We start from the raw sequence: 19,340 nt of genomic DNA, 5'->3' as shown, positions 1-19,340 counted from the left end.
TTTACTCCAAATGTGCTGAGGAATAGCTGGTTAAAGTTTGTCGGGTACTTGCCGATACACCCTGTATATTATTAAGGCAAATTCAGGTACATAAACACACGTTCCGATATGTTAGGAATTTACTAAAAGTTTATCAGGCTTTCCTGCAAATTTTTTGCCTGCAAATTCCGTTTTTAACCGGATATCCAATAATTTGAAGAAATTCTTAATAGACACGGTTCCTTGTCATATCTCTCTTTGTTTCTTTTCAGCATGACGAAACCATAATTGATTATACAATAACTTTTTTATGCGAATGCATAGAGACACAAATTCTCCCCAGTGGGATTATGTCATCCCCAATTGGGGTATGTGGATAGGCTGAAATGAGCAAGGTGGGAAAGTACCTGGATATTCAGATTTGGTCATCAAACACGGCAGCTAAAGCCATTTCCAAGGATTCGATTTTTCACCAGGGTGATAGTAAGAGTATCTACCACTTTCACATGTTTTACACAAAAAATAATAATAAAAACATTTTGCTTAGACATTTATTTATTTTCAAAAGACACTAAAACACTGAAATGTTATAAATAATATCCTAACGTCTAAAACTTAAAACAAATCATTTTGTTGGTGGGGAAATTGTAAAAAACGAACTTAACCGATTGAATTGATTATTTTTTTATATAAAAAATATATCTTCTAACATTTACTAAACAAATATTCGTGGCGTCTTTAATATTTTTTGTTAAAATATTGTAATTATTACGTATTTTGAATACGCGTTTTAGTAAAAAATATTTGCAAAAAAATATTTTTCAAAGCCTTTAAACTCTTACAAGCGTACAACATTCAAAAAATTTAAAAAAACTCATTCAAAAATATAAATAAATGTTATTTTGCTTTAATTTGATAAAATGATTACGTCATTAGCCAAAAAAATATAACAATAAGGTTAACATATATTTATATAGGCAGGATCACTTTAGAATCTTTTTTATATTTCGCAAGTATATTTTAATTACACAAAACTAATTAAATAAATTGTTAAGCTCAATACAAAAATAAATTAATATGACTTAACAATATTGACATATACAGGGTTTTCCAATAAGAGGTGTTATTTTGATATTCAATCGTAAAAGATCAATGGTTTCGTTGCTTGTGTGGCACGTAGCGCCGTCTTGTTGAAAGTAAACGTTGTCCAGATCAATACCATCCAATTCCATTAATAAAAAATCATTAATCATCTCTCGATAGCGCAATCCATTCACCGTAACTGTTGCTCCAGCCTCATTTTCGAAAAAGTAAAATGGGCCTCATCAATCAAGATGATTTGAATTTGATTCACTCAAGTGAATTTTAATAATTTCAATTCATTGTTGAAGCGTGTATCGTTCCATTTTTATTAATGACGTAGTTTTTACTTGTCAAATGTCACAAAATGACAGCTTCAAAAGTAACGTCTACCTAAATAGCGGGCTATTCAAAATAACACCTCTTATTGGAAAACCCTGTATAATTTTAGACTTATCACAAAAATATAATGTCTAAATAATAAGACAAAATCTACCTAACGAATCCAGGAAACTTTCATTTTTTGTACAATATTCACCGTGTGACACACAAGTATTTGATTTAAACGCGTTTACATATGGCCGGTATACCAATAGTTACTTTTTATGCCCGCCAAGTTGCTCTCTGGTGAGGTAAGATAAGCCCACATGATACCTTTACTAAATAATACTGATATACCGGCCAATAGTATTAAGGTTAAACGCTACGATCGTTATATTCTACGTTTTCATAGATGGCATTAATTAATTATTTAACTATTTATTCATATTCATATTGCGTACATATGTGCGCAATCATAACTTCTAAAAAGTGAATTTTCATAAAATAATTAAAAAAAAGGGCAGATATGTAATTCACACAATTATAAATTATACATCTGCCCTGATGATGGACAATGCAATGCTGTCCTAAACGTTGGCTAAAGAAGGAGGCAGCGCAACACGGCATAATACCCCAAAAACAAATCACTATAACAGAAAAAGATATGGTCACATCTAGGACTCGAACCCAGGACCCAGGGCTAATGGGACCCTGTATCTTTTTCTGTTTCAAATTTTGGTTTATAATTTAATCATTAAATTTACGCCATCTATGAACGAGTGGATTATAACGTGCGCTAATCCCAATTTGAAGTATTATTAGTTGCACCAAATGATTTAGCATCATATCTATACGAAGGTACAAGTTGACAGAAGGTACAGATGATGTCAGAGCCAAGCTGGTGCGTTTAAATCAGATGTTTTTTTTAAGGAATTCCTCATGGTAAAATTTCGCAAGTATTATACTCTCAATTTGAGCTTATTTTTCGAATTATAACTAAATGTTTTATATAATTACTAAATATATAACTTTTTTCGTGAATAAGGCTTTGTCTAATGATTTAGGCACTGTAGAAGGCTCTCTTGTGAGTGTGGCGGCATTATACACTAAAATTAAACTAGATTTAGTTGTATCTTAATGACTTTGGAAGTAACTCGAAACTGCAGAAATGAAGACAGAAGTATTAAGCCTCTTCGCGTTTGTCCAGCCTCTTCATCTGAAATAGAAAAAAAACAATATTAGTAATTTATAAATTTCAGTATTAGGCCAGTGCAATTAGCGATTCGCGATCGAAGTAATTCCGGTAGTCCCAATTTTTTTATATGTTATATAAACTGATCCCCTGATGTAAAATCTAATTTTCCGACCTTGGCGCACCTGTGCTCGCGCCGCCATTTTGAAAAAACTGGCCGAAATCGGGCCAAAATCTAGTTTTTCCCAAATATCTCATTTCCAATGCAAATTTTGGCTAAAATATCTTAACAAGTATAATATAACATAAAATAACCTACAACTTTTGTAAATTAAAATTTCTTCTATCTCTAATAGGTACCGAGGTAGAAAGTCGTAAAGGTGCGTATATTTTTGAAAAAACAAGTTTTTTGCGCGACTAGGTTTGGTTTTTTATAAATACCTCGTTTCCAGTACAATTTTGTGAAAAATTTATTGATAATAATTTTGTAGAAAATAAAATTTCGTTAAAGAAATAGGTATATAATTTTTATTTTTTATCTCTATTACGTATCCAAACTCTAATCCACCAAAACCAGGCCAAAAATTGAAACTGAGGTTAGGTGTTTTAAACTTGGCATTCCTTGATTTTATTTTTCTTTAACAATTATTGTTCTAAGAACATATACGTTGACAACAATCGTCATGCCTGTGTCAGACCTAGCTATAAATATAGTAGATAGACTATTTCAGCATATCGGTCGCCATACATTCCCAATGGGAAGACCACTAAAATAGGCCAAGCCACTACATTTGTGCTCGCAGCTTGGTCTGACATGCCTATCAACGTAATCACAACATACATTTAAGATTATTAATACAATTAAGATGATAAGGTACATAAAAAAGATAAAAAATTGGTATTTTCGTAAAATTAACATTTATTGACATTCTTTTCTTTATTAGTTAAGTTGTCAGCATAACAAAAAATAAAATTAATGGTAGATCAGTTTAGACAGAAGTACGAGCCCTTGACTATAGTTTCTTACTTCTGGCCCTGAATAGCTTCTTCATCTGTCTTATCACCCAAATTTGTGGCGACTGGGTCATCATATTCCTGTCATCGTCATCAACGAAGGCTTCTACAGCATTCTCGCAGGAGTTTCCATTGCAATGAATGCAGAGTAGGGAACATTTCAAACCCGACTTTCTGCAGGTGCACTTTCCAGCGCAACCTTTTTTACATTGACATGATTGAAGTTCAGCAAGGCCTGAGCTGCAGCTTCCTTCAACATTGTTACTGGAGTAAGTAACCCAACAGCATCCTTTTTCCACCCCCATTCAGTCGGATCTTTATCGTGATCAAGCCAAGTCTGCACTTGCAAGTATGTTCTTGAAGCGTGTTGCTGGACTGAATCTTTGGTGGGTGGTAGCCTGGATAAATTGAATTTGTTCTTTTTTACTCCTTTGACGAAAATGATGTACCTTAAATTTTCCAAATTTGATTTCTCGTTGCCGCCATACAAAAGTGCAAATAGTTGTTCGGCAGCCAAAGTGATTGTTTCTGTCTTTGCTTTTGGGTCTTGAAATACACGAACAAGTTCATTCACTGAGTGGTTCTTGAGAAGAATATTACAAAATTTGTGTTTGCCTTGACCGAACGGAGCTCCAGTTGTATCGCAACCACTTATGGCATGAAGTAATAAAATGTTTTCAACTATTTCAATGTGTTTAAAACATTTTTTCGAGTACAACGCGTTAGAAATTTTTGGTAATATACGTTGAGAGGTGAGAGAGCTGTGAGGAGTACTAGCAGATCAATATCCTGACCAACGATTATGACTACATCATGTTGAGATGACAACGAATTTGCTGTGTTCACTATGAGACCGTCAGCATCCTCTTCAGCATGTACTGTCGTTATGTGAGATCGTGCAAATGAGGTTCTGAGTAGGGAAATAAAACGAGACTTGTTCTTCTCATTTCCCAGAAACTTTTCCTGTGGGTGCATGCTTTCAAAAAACAAAACTTCAGCAGAAGTTGTAACTCTGGCACGCCGTGCTCTTTCCACCCCTTTAGTGCTTTTCTTTTCCATAGAATCTGGGTATCCATCGAATACCACTACTGCATTGGCTCCATAATGATTTTGTACATATCTGACATATTGCTGGAAAATTACTGAAAAAGGTTGAGCACGAGCCCCATACAACTTTGTGCAGTAAATATCCTCCATCAATTACATGTATTTTACTGCTTCCCAGTTCTGTATTATTTGGTAGAGGGTTTAATGATGAAATTTAGACTTCGTTCTTTTGCGCATGCCTTCTTCTGAGAAAAGAGACAATGGTACAGGAGAGAGTTCATATTGAAAATATTATTTAAGTTCACTTTCAGACTTTTTGGCAATACACATACGATGGAATAGCATTAATGGATCTATTGACATAGTCACACCCTGATTTTTGACACTGCTGGTCACCGCCGCAAGAGAAACTATTGCATCATTACATTTTAAGTGTAGGTTTCCAAAGATTTTGTTGATAACTTTAGACATAGCTAATTTCCCCATTTTTTCAGCCATGTGACAAGTGACTTTGCTATCCCCGATTGTGCCACTGCTAATAGACATAATCACGTTTGTTTTAGGAAATGGTTCATGGCAAGCAAACCAATCAATGAGAGTTTGAACGTCTCGATCATCCCTCTTAATTCTTGCAGGCCTCATCTCTACATGTTGCTCTGACGTTCTTGATTCAATCCCACAAAATGACTCGATACCCTCACAAATGTTATGCAGATAAACGAATCCAGCAGTCCAACGAAGGATGGAACTGTCTGTGATTCCCCGTCCTTGGGTCAAACCTCCAGATGTTTTCATCGATCTCATCAGAGTTTGTTCGATGGTCATGTCAGACCAAATCCCTGACCAAAATTTATGAGACCGTCGCGCGTCGGTCGTAAAGTAGCCCTCTTTTGTAAATCTTTCATACTCGATTGCACTGAATCATTTCGAACTGAACGCTGCTGAGACACTGACGCTGTGAAGCTCCGCTCCAGGCTCAAGACGTGACACGCGGCAACTGAAGGGAACCGGAGGGGAGGAGTAGAAGGGTGGGGGGTAGCCCCCGCCCCATACCTAAGTGCCCTATAGTAAATTTATAGATGTTTGTATTTAAAAATGCAAAAAAAATCTAATAACGTGATAATAAACCGTGATAGATTTTCTGTGCGTACCTACCTGGATTTGTTTATTCTTTATATCGGTAAAAAAACTATATAAACATAAAAACGGCACTGCTTTTTTTGAAATTTTATGTTCTACATAATTGGTATCAATAAAATTTTCATGAAATTCCACTGGAAACGAGGTATTTATAAAAAACCAAACTTAGTCGCGCAAAAAACTTGTTTTTTCAAAAATATACGCACCTTTACGACTTTCTACCTCGGTACCTATTAGAGATAAAAGAAATTTTCATTAACAAAAGTTGTAGGTTATTTTATGTTCTATTATACTTGTTAAATGCTTTAGCCGAAATTTGCATTGGGAATGAGATATTTTGGAAAAACTAGATTTTGGCCCGATTTCGGCCAGTTTTTTCAAAATGGCGGCGCGAGCACAGGTGCGCCAAGGTCGGAAAATCAGATTTTACATCAGGGGATCAGTTTATATAACATATAAAAAAATTGGGACTACCGGAATTACTTCGATCGCGACCCCCTTTTTGGCGCTAATTGCACTGGCCTATATTATGGCTACGATAATGTGAAAAAAAAATCGGAAATCTGGCCACACTGCGACCACATTATGATTAGAGCATTATAACCATCAAACTCAATACCAATCACCGTCTATTAACCTTAAGTGTGCCAAGAAATCCACCGTGGATTATTCAGACGTTTGTACCCGAAGTGTGCCGACGATTTTTATTGTATTTTATATCACAATGATATACTAAAAAACCTTTTATCCGCCTTGCAAGGAAATACAGTTAATCTCAAGTGACTTACCAGGTAAGCATGGCACTGTTTATTATGTGCCTGTCCAAAATATGAATAAATAAAAATAATAATAAATGTACATTTGTAGAAATTTATTATATATTTTTACAGTGCCCTTGATGTGATTTTGCACAAAAATAGCGCTATAAAAATCATCCAATTATTATTATTTTATACTTTCATTTCGTCAAGTGCAAATAATTATATTCTTTTTTTTTGCATTTATGTGTATTTATATATACGATTTCCAAAGCCATACGGTATTTATTAACGGGAAAACTTCATATAATTTAGGTTTTACTTTGAATATCACTTATTTAGCTTTAAAAAAACATAATAAAACCTAAGAATATTTTCGATTATATTTATTATAATTTTTTTATAAAATTAGTGATAAACATTTTTCTCTGAATAGTAGCTATCCTAGGGGAAATGCGTAAAATAGAGATGTACATTTTTTTAATAAATTTATTTTTAAACAACTATCTAGTAAAACTACTTTTTTTCAAAAAAACAAGTTATTACAAAAAAATAGTGATCCTTTGATTTTCATTTTATCCCTGGCACACTACGGAGTAATTTGTCGCGGGAGGATGGCATTCCAATGGTTAAGATATTCTGAAACTTTTCATATTCCTTTCCAAAGAACCCTTATTACCTAGAATAATTATTTTACCCTTCAGTACTTTCAACACTTTTGTTCAGTTTTCAATGTTTTCTGTGTATTTCGAATGCGCTATTTACATCTTATTTTAGGTGTATATGTATATACGTATAGATATACACCAAACATTTTCAAATAATTATTTAAGGTGTAATCAAGCATAAAATATGGTCTATTTGTGGAAACAAAAGTGCGGTACTGAAGGGGTTAACTTGACTCAAAGTCTGTTATTTTCTTTTTAGTTCACCGCTATTGAACGGTTGGTATTTATTTATTTATATATTAAGCTGAAATAAAAATAAAATTGTCCAGGAAAACATATTATATCTTAATTTTATTTTTGCTATAATATTATTAAAAATGCTTTGCGGGTAAAGTATTGTAATAATTTCTCGTCCTTTCCTAGTTCCTCATTTGGCCACTGCAAACTTATCGCTTGAAAGCTGTTGTTGTTTTTTTGTTAAATATTTTGTATAACATTTGCGAACAGCAGCTGGCGCCATCAACGTAAATAGTTATTTTTATCAGTCAATAAAGTGTTTGTCTGTAAACTCATTTAGTCAGAAATCGTTTGGTAAGAGCAATTAATTAAATTCAACAATAGATGTCGCCATTGTCTTTTGGTTCGGGGCCAAAGACATAATAAAGGGTCGGTTCTTGAATATTGTTACGGAATCTCTCACCGTCGGATATAAAATAATTAGATATATTTATTTTTTATTCAAGAAACAAACAGTAAATTATTGGCTACAGCATAGACATATGAATATTAGTAGACCTGCCCTAAGTGATTAAAAGCGTATTATCCCCACTCCCCATACCGGTTCCATTGGAGCCGGCTGTGCTCGCGTATGGCCTCAAGTGAAATTTGAAAACGTGACGTCATCATTCTTGTGCGAACTATGGTCGAGGCATCATCGGTTCATTTTACGAAATAACACGGCAAAATGTTGACTTGTGATATAAAAACTTGTAAAAATAGATGTGAAAAAGAGAATAAACCCAATTGTCGTATTACATAAGTAAGCATTATTTTACTTTATTTTAAGTTTATTCACACCGTATTATATGGATCAGCTTTAGAAACATATACTATCACATCACAATGTAGCGATTCTCAAGTGTGCTCATCGTTGTTTACTGGGGTAAGTAAATTATGAAACATTTGTAAAAGTGTCTTAACTAAATACTCTGAAACTAACTACGACTCTGCAAACAGAAGAAATTTACTTTGCCGAATTTGGACTTCGCAAATTAGTTCATAACGTGGCGAGTAATTTGCGCTCCCATGTAAAAATGTCTATTCATTCAAAAGCAGATTTTACTTTTAAGAACTAAATGGTGATATTATAATGCGAGATGCCTATTTACTGTCAGATTGATTTATTGACGAATCACAGTCAGCTTAACCCCCTTCGTTCTTCAACAGTTGATTTTACCCCTCGCCATTATCTTCTCGTCTATTAATTCCTATGTCTGTGGGCTACAGTGATGAAACCATTTACAGATATTAAATATTTCAAGGTACCTATGATTTGTTGCCTTGTAATGTCTCTTATGTCGTACCAGCTGACCTGTAACCGGCTTTGCTTGGTGTCATCGTTAGGAGATAGACATATGCCATCGCGGACTTTTCTATAGACCTTTTTAAGATATAAAATTCCGTAGTACATTGTTTTGATATATCTCACAAGGTTTAGCCAGCGTTAGCAATGTAAGCGCCCGAAAACATATTTTTTACGACTTGATTACAAAACATAGACTTTTATCTACTTTCTACAAATATTATATGCATTTATTATATACATAAATCTTCTGGGAGAAATTCTCTAAATGATAGTGAAAACCCTATCAAAATCTGTTGCGTAGTTCAGAAGAACTAAGCGCACAAACAGACAGACACGGTTAACGACTTTGTTTAATACTATTTAGAGATGTATATTCGGTAATTACCGGGTGACATGTGTAGTGTATAGGTGTATGTATATGTGTGAGTGTGTGTATATGTATGCACATAGAACAGTTTATAATATTATTGACATGATGGTACTTTCAAATTTAAGCAGTGAATCCGAAAAAACATCGATGTTAGAGCTTAGACAAATATTATTTATAAATGATAATAATAATAACATGGCATTTATATAGCATTTAGTGATAATAATATAGGTAATGCTAGCTAATGCGTCGGGTATTTACCCAGAAGTCGAGACGCTTCGTATGAGACGATACCTATTATAGTCATTTAAAGCCAAGTCCTCCATAATTGCACAAGCATTTTAAAATACCCTAATCAGATGTGTTTCCGAATAAACTCGGGAGGTTTTAAATTTAATAATGCGCAATATAACATATAATTGTGAGGTCTGACAGCTGATTGAAATTTTCTGGTCACAAATTCAAAATGGCCCTTATCGTCAATTTGGTCGTTATTCAACGTGATAGAATTTAAAACACCCCAACTTCAGATATATATATATATTAAAAGGCCTTAATGATAAACGTGTTTAAATTTTACACAACTGATAAACAACTATTTACCCCACATTGAGCCTGAATAAAGTACCTACTTAACAGGTTTCAATTTCTTCCACATCACAATTATTAATACCACATCTAACGTGGTATTAATAATTGTACGGTGTATATTCAATTTTGTAAAAAAAAGGCACTTTTTACAAAACCTGGTATGCAGGAACCAATTTCAGTCTGAAATTTCAACTAATTCTGAATATTTATATTTGTTGGCCGAGATTCAAACCTTTCTCCGAATAGAGCTTCGGAATTTTGAGTACAGATGTCAGCTGATCGCTAATTCCACTATTTTACGCAATCTTTAATTTAACGTATCTCGATGATAAATGCTACGAAAAATAATCACATTCTACAGTGCTATAATTAATACTTACGCTGTCCTCCTGAACCGTCCACACTTTGGCATCGGTTTGTTGCTTGGAAAATAAAATGTTATTTTGTTAATTATCACAGAAATATCTCTGCTATAATTCCTACTCGGAATAGATTGGTGTTAGTAAAGAAGAAAACTGTCAATAAACCAAATACAGAATAATATTTAATAATACGTCCCACGCCATTAAAATATTGAAAAAAATAACAACACTGGCCGCTAGAGGCGCTAGTAGGCGCAAATAATGGCGGCAAATTAAAATTATTTATTTATTAGATACTAAAAATACAATTACAGAATAATGAATCTTTGACTGTCCAACTGGGAAGGTTTCCCGTTTCAGGACAATCAAATTGATATATTTAGTTCATATGAAGTAGGTAAAGTAACGCAAATACATAACTATAAATTCATATAACTGTGGAAATTACTTTCATGTTTACAATATAAGAGATAAGTTATGTAAGCATCTTATTTTTTATTTGTTTCTATGATGTGTAATTATATATGTACAAGAATTATTATTTTAACTGATTTAAGACATGTTTATAGTACCTACATATTATTTGAGTGAGTGCAGAGTTGTGGGAATTTTAGATCTAATTTATTTACTGACAGTATTTTGCACTCTCTAATTTGTGTTTGCATAAAAAATATGTAATAAAGTTCCAAAAATGGGTTCTGTGTGTGCAGTTTATGGACATAATAATTACAAACGAAAAAAACACTCTTAAGTCGTTTTTCAGGATGCCAAAAAACATTGACAGCTTGTTGGCTAAATATGATATGAATTCGTTAAATCCTAGCAAACAAAATGTTCTTGATTACGTTAAAAGTGGATTATACGATGAAAAATATAATAATAACTTTTCAAGGTTAAGGTTAATACAGCAAAGATGTGTTAGTTCCATTAAGAGGAAGCTACAAGCCAAAAATTTGTATATTCTTGGTGTACCTTATATCGTAGGTAATAGGCATCAAAATCGCTTGACAAACTGAATCTAGAAACGTTCGATTTCAAGCAAAAAAGTGGTTTTTATTTATTTTGCAAATAATTTTACAAGAAAGCAAACAAAGTCAATCAAGTGAAATTGTCACAAATAATTTTAGCTATAATACTGTATTTTTTTTAAATAGTTTCCTTTACGCGTTCATACATTTCTATGGAAAAAATATTTTTTTTAGTAGCTTACATTTATATTTTTTATTGAGTAATTTCTATTTTTATTTGTATTCTACTCAATCGAAGCGATAGGAAAACCTTCAATTTATCTAAAGCTTGTTTTTTGGTATTCTTAATGTACACCAATTCGTTATAAAGATTAATCAAAATAGTGATTTGGCATTCCGTTTGTCAAGCGATTTTAATGCCTATTATCTACAATATAAGGTATACCAAGAATATAAAAAATTTTGGCTTGTAGCTTCCTCTTAATATTTTGAATTTGAAATTTAAAAAAATGTATATTTTCATATCTGCAAAAGCCATGTCATTAACTGAATCATTACAACTTTATGATAATATTTAGAATAAGTTTGGTATAATTATAGCAAGTCGATATGTATAAATTTATACAATAATATATAATATTTTATAGATATAATATGTACCTATTTCGATAATTTCAGCTGCGGTTAGGTAAGGTTTTCAAAAAGATTCTTGATAAAATTTAAATACCTACCTACCCTAAACACATTTTAAAATAATTTCGGATAAGATCTTAGGGTCAAAAAGCATTTTATTTAGTTATAAAGCCAGAAAACGGTTCCTTCATTTGATAAAAAGCAAAATATTTATAAATAAATTACACAAATTTTTACGTAATAGCATCTATGCAATGACGTTACAATGCGTGTAGATTTGCTATTGTCTCACAAACTCAAGATAAAATGTGGCAAGTAAGAAACAAATTCTTAATTCAAACTTCAAAAAACATTCAAATCATATGTACGTATGAACGAAATGAACGATTTCGGGCGGCCTTTTCGTATTTGCGTCAAATACTACATTCTACATTACGGGTGTGACTGAGATGACAAGATACGCTTTACTCGCTTACACTATAAGACGATCACGAAATACTGTATTAGACGACCTACTGCTATTAGGTTGTCCTTTTTATACTTATGTGTTGCTACGTTCGCTATCCCACTTTCTCTACTAGCGCTGAAAAACTTCGGGAAGAGCAAAATCTAATTTCTTGTTTTTTACTATGGTGTGTCGAGTAATGAAAATATTTTCTCATACACGTTAGGGCATTATCGCACTTTTTAAGGACATTTAACAAAGAGGAGCACACGATATTGAGGGTTGAAAAATTCGGGAGATTCGTAACGAAAGCCGGTAGATCGTCAAATGTCGAATAGTTATATCGGGGCAATCAATAATGATTGGATTATTTGTATAGCGCCATTTTCATTAGAAAATCACCTAACCATCACTGAAATGCTGATTTTGCATGATTGGGTTTAGTACAAAAATTAGCTTTTAGAAGCTGATGACTTCAATTCAATTTAGATTTCATAATTTCATCATTTTCGCAACATTTTCTATGAGGGTCGATTTAAAAAAAAAGGTAAATTACCTAAATTTCGGTAGATTTTCTATGAATATCTATAGATTTTCCATACCCATATTGCAGCCATGTTCCCTTGCAAATAATTATTAAAAACTAACCTAAAATTCTTATTTTTCCAACAACCATTATTACAAACTCATTATGAAAGAGAAAGGTGCCTTTTTCCAGGAGCTCTCTCACTCTCTTTGTTCAATATATCAAAACATCGGTAGATTTTCTATGAATAATATTTGGATAATTTAGTTTTTGTGAAATATCACCTCAATATCAGATCGGAAATCGGAACATCTACCGAAATTTCGCTAAGAATGGCATCACTGCGCGTGACAGTTTAGTACTAAAACTACGAAAATCGAAAGAACTCCAATTGACGTGCTTTTTGTTTGCCAGTGAGATTTTTACAGCGCGTCTATATATATTGTAACGTCATTGCATCTATGATTTTTTTCGTAGTTTGAATGTAAACAAACAGAATTAACTTAATAACGCAGATAGGCGGATCATCTCTGACCTTGTACTTTTAAATAAAATTATTAATAATTCCATTGACAACCCTGAAATTCTCGCCAAAATAAAATTTTACGTACCGACTAGAAATACGAGGCAAAGTGCTACATTTTTCTGTGACAATTTTAAAACCAACTATGAAGCTCATACACCTATAAATAGACTACATCATTTTGGTAATAAATTTGGGAATATTGTAGACATGTTTAAAGATTCCGTATTAGTTATAAAACGAAATCTTTTTAATCATTTAACTGAGATGTATGAATTCACAACTCCGTAGTGAATACACTTTTGTTTTTATATATTTATATGTTCCTTAATACATATTTAGCTTTCCGTAATCCACACTATTAATTTGAATTTACCTTAATTTAATCAAAAATCATAATTTATTGTAAACTATGTAACACAACTGTATTACTTGTTAACTACTTTTGTAAAAGCCCACCAGGGCGTAAATAAATAAATAAAAACGACGTAAGTGAAGAAGCCGTGCACAAAAATATGCGACGCGCGGCCTTCGTGTATTGGACAGATCTACGGTTGAATTTGCTCTAGCAAATCTATAAAATAAAGTGGGAATTTTAACGACGCAAGTTAAACAAATATTCGAGCAGGCCTAGAAAATTGATATTTCTGGGGGTTTATGTGAATTATTTCTGATGAACGCATTAATAAATACTCTTACGATCTTTCTAGAGGAATCCCTCGGAAAGTTACCAATTCACCGTCTAGAAAAATAAAATCTGGTGCTTACACTAATTTTATAGTTGAAAAACATTTTAATGATAAGGTACTGTTTTTATTGATTTTAAATATAAGTCACTTACATCCGTAGCGATCCTTCTAAAAAAATAAACATATTTCCTTTACGACTTCGTATGAATTAATTAAAATGTAATACTCGAGCAAACCCCCGTTATTAGGGTCTTGTAGCGTATTAAGCTGATTGTGATAGCTTTTTAAATAAGATTATATTATTATTATTATTTGTTATGGCTTAAATAATTTAATAATAAAAAAGCTTTAGGTTGGTTAAATCATACTAGCTTAGAAAATTAACCTTATGTTTTCCAAATGAGGTGCAGATTCAATCCACTTCAGCGATTACCTCGAGTTTCCGTACGACCTGAACAACACAGACGATTTTTTAGAGATTACTTGATTTATTATTATTTCTAAAACTTATTAAAATTTAAATGAAATCTATTTTATTTTAATGCTATAGGAATGAGGTTTCTGTGGCGTATGTGTGTTAAAACTTTACGAATGACCGTGCAAGGAGATAAATATAAAATATAATGCTAATTTATTAAGAATTCTCTACAAATTATTGGTAAAAAGTAATTCTTATGAAGTGAAAACAGAAAACTTTTAGTAAATTACAAATATATTATCATGATGTCAACCACGAATTTTCCTGAAAATTCTGCGGAAAAAATCTCACATTTTATTTCATGATATCTTATCATTAGTTACGAAAATTTTTTTGGATGATTTATACAGCGCCTTTTTGTGAAAAAATCTTCAATGGAATACTCAATACTCTAAAACACAGGTTCTCAAACTCATTTCGACCACCGCCCACTTTGAGATTTAAAAAAAATCTAGTGCCCTTAATTTTTAGCTTACTTTTTACATAATATCATCTGTCATAAAAACAGTTATTGCGAATATATATTATAATGTATTCAATAATATTTTGAAACATGCATTATGATATGAATATGATAGATAGGGTGACCCATATATTATTTCTGAGATCAAAGAATGTTTCAATTAGAGGATATAAAACTCCACTTAATCATGTTTAAAAGTATTTTTACTAACATAAAAAGGGGGGGTTTTATTTTAAAACTTCTCTAATGTGAAGGATGAATCTGATGCATTTCGACGTGTTTGTTAATATCAGACTCGAATTAACTTAAAAACAGCTGTAAGTCGCCGCGTTCAGTAATAAGCAGCCGATTCTTTTTTTAGTTAGAAACGTTGCTACAGCACTAAATCCACGTTCACACAGATACGACGATGGGAATGCTCTCAGAAATCGTAAAACAACCGACCGTAACCAAAACCTCAAGTTAGAGTTAGTTAGAGTTAAGTTACAAGTTAAAAGTTTGAATGATTGTCCCGGCCTTGTGATCTAGGGGGTTTGGCTGTAACCCAGGGTACAGTTTTGTTATAAAAAAGTAAAATTATATAAACTACTATTATTAAATTCCGTCGCCCCTCTAGATTTCCTGAACGCCCCCTAATTTTCTTTGAGCCTTCGACAGCCTCCAGCGCCCACAAGGGGGAGTTATCGTCCACTTTGAGAAAGACAGCTCTAAAAGGACTTACTCATAATTTAGAAATACCAACCATTAATTATATAATAATAATTATTATTATTTTCTATAACTAAGCTGATAAGAATAGATTCATCTTAGCCAACAGACCGAGAAACCCAGAGTTGCTTAACCGGGTCGTCAATTGAGCCGTCGTTCTGATGAGCCGTCCTTCAAATGAGCCATCGTTCAAATGAGCCGTCGTTCAATTGAGCCGTCGTTCAATTGAGCCGTCGTTCTATTGAGCTTTCGTTCAAATGAGCCGTCGATCAATTGAGCCGTCGTTCAATTGAGCCGTCGTTCAATTGAGCCGTCGTTCAATTGTGCCGTCTTCAATGGAGCCGTCGTTCAATCGAGCCATCGTTCAATTGAGCAACTGCTCAGTCGACTCTTTGAGCCATATGAAAATATTGAGCTGGTACCGTGGCTCCCGATAAATAATAAAATAATTCAAGACCCATCGCTAGTCTTTTGGCATTATTGGCTACTTGATATAATTCGGTTCGTTTATCGGTTAACTTGATTTTTCTTTCTTTATTAAGGCAAATCTATAAAACATTAATAAATTCATGTTCTTTTAATAAGGCCTGTTAATGAGGAGATCCGAAAAAAATTAAGTATAGTGGTTAGGTTAGGTTGGGTTCAATGTTAGGTGCAAGGATAATATATAAATTAAGGGCGCAATCAAGTGAATCACAAACCTCCTTGGATTGTCTCGGGGGAATCGCTTTGATGGAGTCACGTCAACAATCAGAATAATAGAAAATAATGCAAGAATGTGAATGAGGCAAGGAGTGTTACCCGAGATAGAGTTATGTGTTTTGGTCTATTCTCTCTGCCCACCCCTGCCTAACGGCGTGATGGTTAGTTGGTTAGTTTGTTTAGAATGACAGTGGGGGTTGAATACTAACCTCCTTCTCATCGAGCATGACGGTGGAGTACTTCTGATGGGTGGATGCCTGGGGCTCAGGGGCAGTGAAGGCTTGTGTGTAGATTAGGGAAGCTGCGACACCACCCAGGATGGGACCCACCCAGTAAACCTGCAAGGTAATACATACAAATTAGTAAAAATATTCATTCTAGACTGGCAGTATTACACGAGTCAAGACTTATCTCCTACACCCTTTTACCTACAGCTTAGTTTGAGCCCTCCATCGTCTCAAAATGTTTGTTGTTGTTGTTGGACTATACCGACCTAATAACAAACGTAGTATGCATACTATTTGTAGAGAGTGATTAGTTATTCGGTATCTGATGCTCGTCCTATCTTTAAAAGCCCAGCTACACTACTCGCGAAGTCGATCGAAGTTGACCTAATACGATAGTGTGGGCACGAACTTCGCTTCGCTTCGGGCATCTTCACTTCGCTTCGCCCGACTTCCGATTGTTGTCGGTAAATGCGCCCGAGTCAAAGGACTCGAAGCGTCCCGGAGTTCGAACACGAAGTGTCTGCCCACACTACTCGGTTCACTTCAGTTCGCTTCGAGACGTCGTGTTTGGTGGTTGTGCGTGCGCAGAGTCATAGTGACTATACGTAATAAAATATGGCTTCTACACTGTGGTCACAGGACCTAATTCTTTTGTTCCTAGAAACAATCCGAGGCGGTTATTTGGGACCCAATTGAAAGGGACCATAAAGATAAAAACAAAATTAATGATGCTTGGATGCGCATTCAAGATATTTTACAAATTTCGGTGGGAGAATTGAAAAAAAAAAGGAATCGCTCATCGCGACTTACCGGGGCTACCATAGAAAGAGAGAAGCCTCAATCAAATCTGGTGCCGGCGTGGACGATGTTTATCGTCCAGTATGGTTTGCGTTTGACTATATGGATAACTTTTTGGGACGGGTGTACAAATGTAAAACAACAATGAGTACGGTAAGTAATTTATTTATTAATAAGCACAGTTATAAACATTCATTACTTTCATGTACGTTGTATATTTCTTATTACCAAAGATTAAAGTTGAGAGAGGGGTAGCTTACTATATGGCGCCTACTGACATATTGATAAGACTAAAATACCTACACACTTGATCAAACATTTTTCGCACTATATTATTATTTGTACAGTAGGCGACACATTAAGCTAACGCTTTTAGTTGCATTTTGTTTTTATTACCAGAGATTAGATAGAGTAGAGGGAGGGGTAGCTTGATGTGGTGCCTTCTGTACTATACTTTAACAGTAAATACCTACATCACATTAACAACAAAACTTAATTTCTGTTAAAATAATCTGCTAAATAATCTCTTAACTGAACGGCAGACGAAATTGATCTACGCGGAATTTGTGGTAAATTTCTCAAAGCAGAGTTATTGTCCATGTTTTGCCGCCAAGTTCCCTGTTGAATTAAAACTCCGTGGCTATTATATGTATCTAAAGTGCCAGGAGGCATATATATGTGAGATGAATTATTACTTTTTTTGAGAAAGTTATGCAATAAGAGACATGTCATTGTAATAACGGGAATGTTCTGTAGATTTATATCAATGGGCTTTCTAAATATTCTGAACCTGGATGCTAAAACACCAAAAACATTTTCCAAGTTTTGGTGAACCGATATTATGAGAACCAGTTTCATTATATTATTATGTAAAGCAAATGCTCCGTCAGCCAAAAAAAAGTAGGGTACTTCGACATTTTCAGTACTGGATAATCGGCATGGTTTAGGAAAGTTAAGCTTGTCAGATGTAATTTTTTTCCATAATGAAGAATTTTTGAATACACCTCCATCGCTTATCCTCCCTTGACTACCGATGTCGGCATACATAAAATTATAGTTACTGTCGACTAAAGCTAATAGTACTACACTGAATGTCTTCTTATAATTAAAAAACTCGGAGCCAGAGTTATCTGGACATTGTATAACAATGTGCTTTCCGTCCATTGCACCAAGAGCATGTGGAAAATTATTCTTGAATCCGTTTTCAACTTCTAACCACTGCTGTTAATTGCTCGGCATCTGCAATCAAAAAATATTCACAATTATATTTGATTTTTATTGCAGGATCGAAATAATGAAAGTGGCCCAGATGAACGAGAAGATGATCCTTCATATTCATCAGTACCAATAACTTCGCCGCCCCCAATGGAAATTCAAAATTCGACGGAGACATCTGATCCAATGCCACTTCAGAATAAAACCGCCAGGCGTCGTGACTCACCCGAGCTACAAATTGCCAGCAAGCAAATGGCTGAGGCATTTAATAATTTAAATAAGGTGATAAATAGGCCAGCAAAAGATGACGCTGAAGATGATCAGTGTGATATATTCGGAAAACTGGTGGCCAAAAAGCTAAGAAAGTTTTCCGATAGTGAAAGAGAGGATTTAATGTTTAAAATTCATGCCTTATTTCGAAAAGCGCATTTTGAAAGACGCACATCTATTGAAACATTACGTTCCTCTACACCAGATACAGCGCAACATCCAACATATACCTTGAAGCGACCTAGATCTGAAAATGCTGCAATGTATTCTAGTGGTACATTGGTATCTCCCAGGCCACACTCATCACTTTCAGAACCGCCCCATCATATCTGAATCAATCTAATGAAGGGCAATATATTTTTATTCAACAATCGAACGAAAACGCTAATATTAATCAAAACTCTTCAAGGATTCGTATTTTAAGTGATGAAGTATTTAGACCAGCCCGTAATATTTCTTCAGCCCATAATACCCCTAATGTATTTCATCAATCTTCGCAAAATGTAACCTCTAATTTAACCCAAACTCAATTTGTCTCAGACCAGAACACAGCTGGGAGTGATATAATAAGTCAAGCATATTATGAGG

General features: G+C 33.9%; 2 protein-coding genes across 2 annotated transcripts in view; one reads left to right on the top strand and one right to left on the bottom strand.

Moving 5' to 3' along the window:
- Positions 1-575: 575 nt before the first annotated feature.
- Positions 576-19,340, bottom strand: part of Prip (aquaporin prip) — a 145,237-nt gene continuing 126,472 nt past the window's right edge. The window contains exons 8-9 of the mRNA XM_089643450.1: positions 16,452-16,580; positions 576-2,596 (exon numbers count right to left, since the gene is read on the bottom strand). Coding sequence (XP_089499576.1) covers positions 2,564-2,596; positions 16,452-16,580 — 162 coding nt within the window. The 3' untranslated portion in view covers positions 576-2,563. The remainder of the gene's footprint in view (positions 2,597-16,451; positions 16,581-19,340) is intronic.
- Positions 17,384-19,085, top strand: LOC149414853 (uncharacterized). Its single transcript, XM_089643345.1, has 2 exons — positions 17,384-17,420; positions 18,552-19,085. Exons 1-2 carry the CDS (start codon positions 17,412-17,414, stop codon positions 19,083-19,085), a joined length of 543 nt encoding a protein of 180 aa, XP_089499471.1. The 5' UTR covers positions 17,384-17,411.

The sequence above is a fragment of the Hesperophylax consimilis genome, chromosome 19, assembly GCF_061612785.1.
Source record: "Hesperophylax consimilis isolate HC1 chromosome 19, BYU_Hcon_1.0, whole genome shotgun sequence".
Taxonomy (NCBI): domain Eukaryota; kingdom Metazoa; phylum Arthropoda; class Insecta; order Trichoptera; family Limnephilidae; genus Hesperophylax; species Hesperophylax consimilis.
This window is presented reverse-complemented; position numbering and strand designations above follow the sequence as displayed.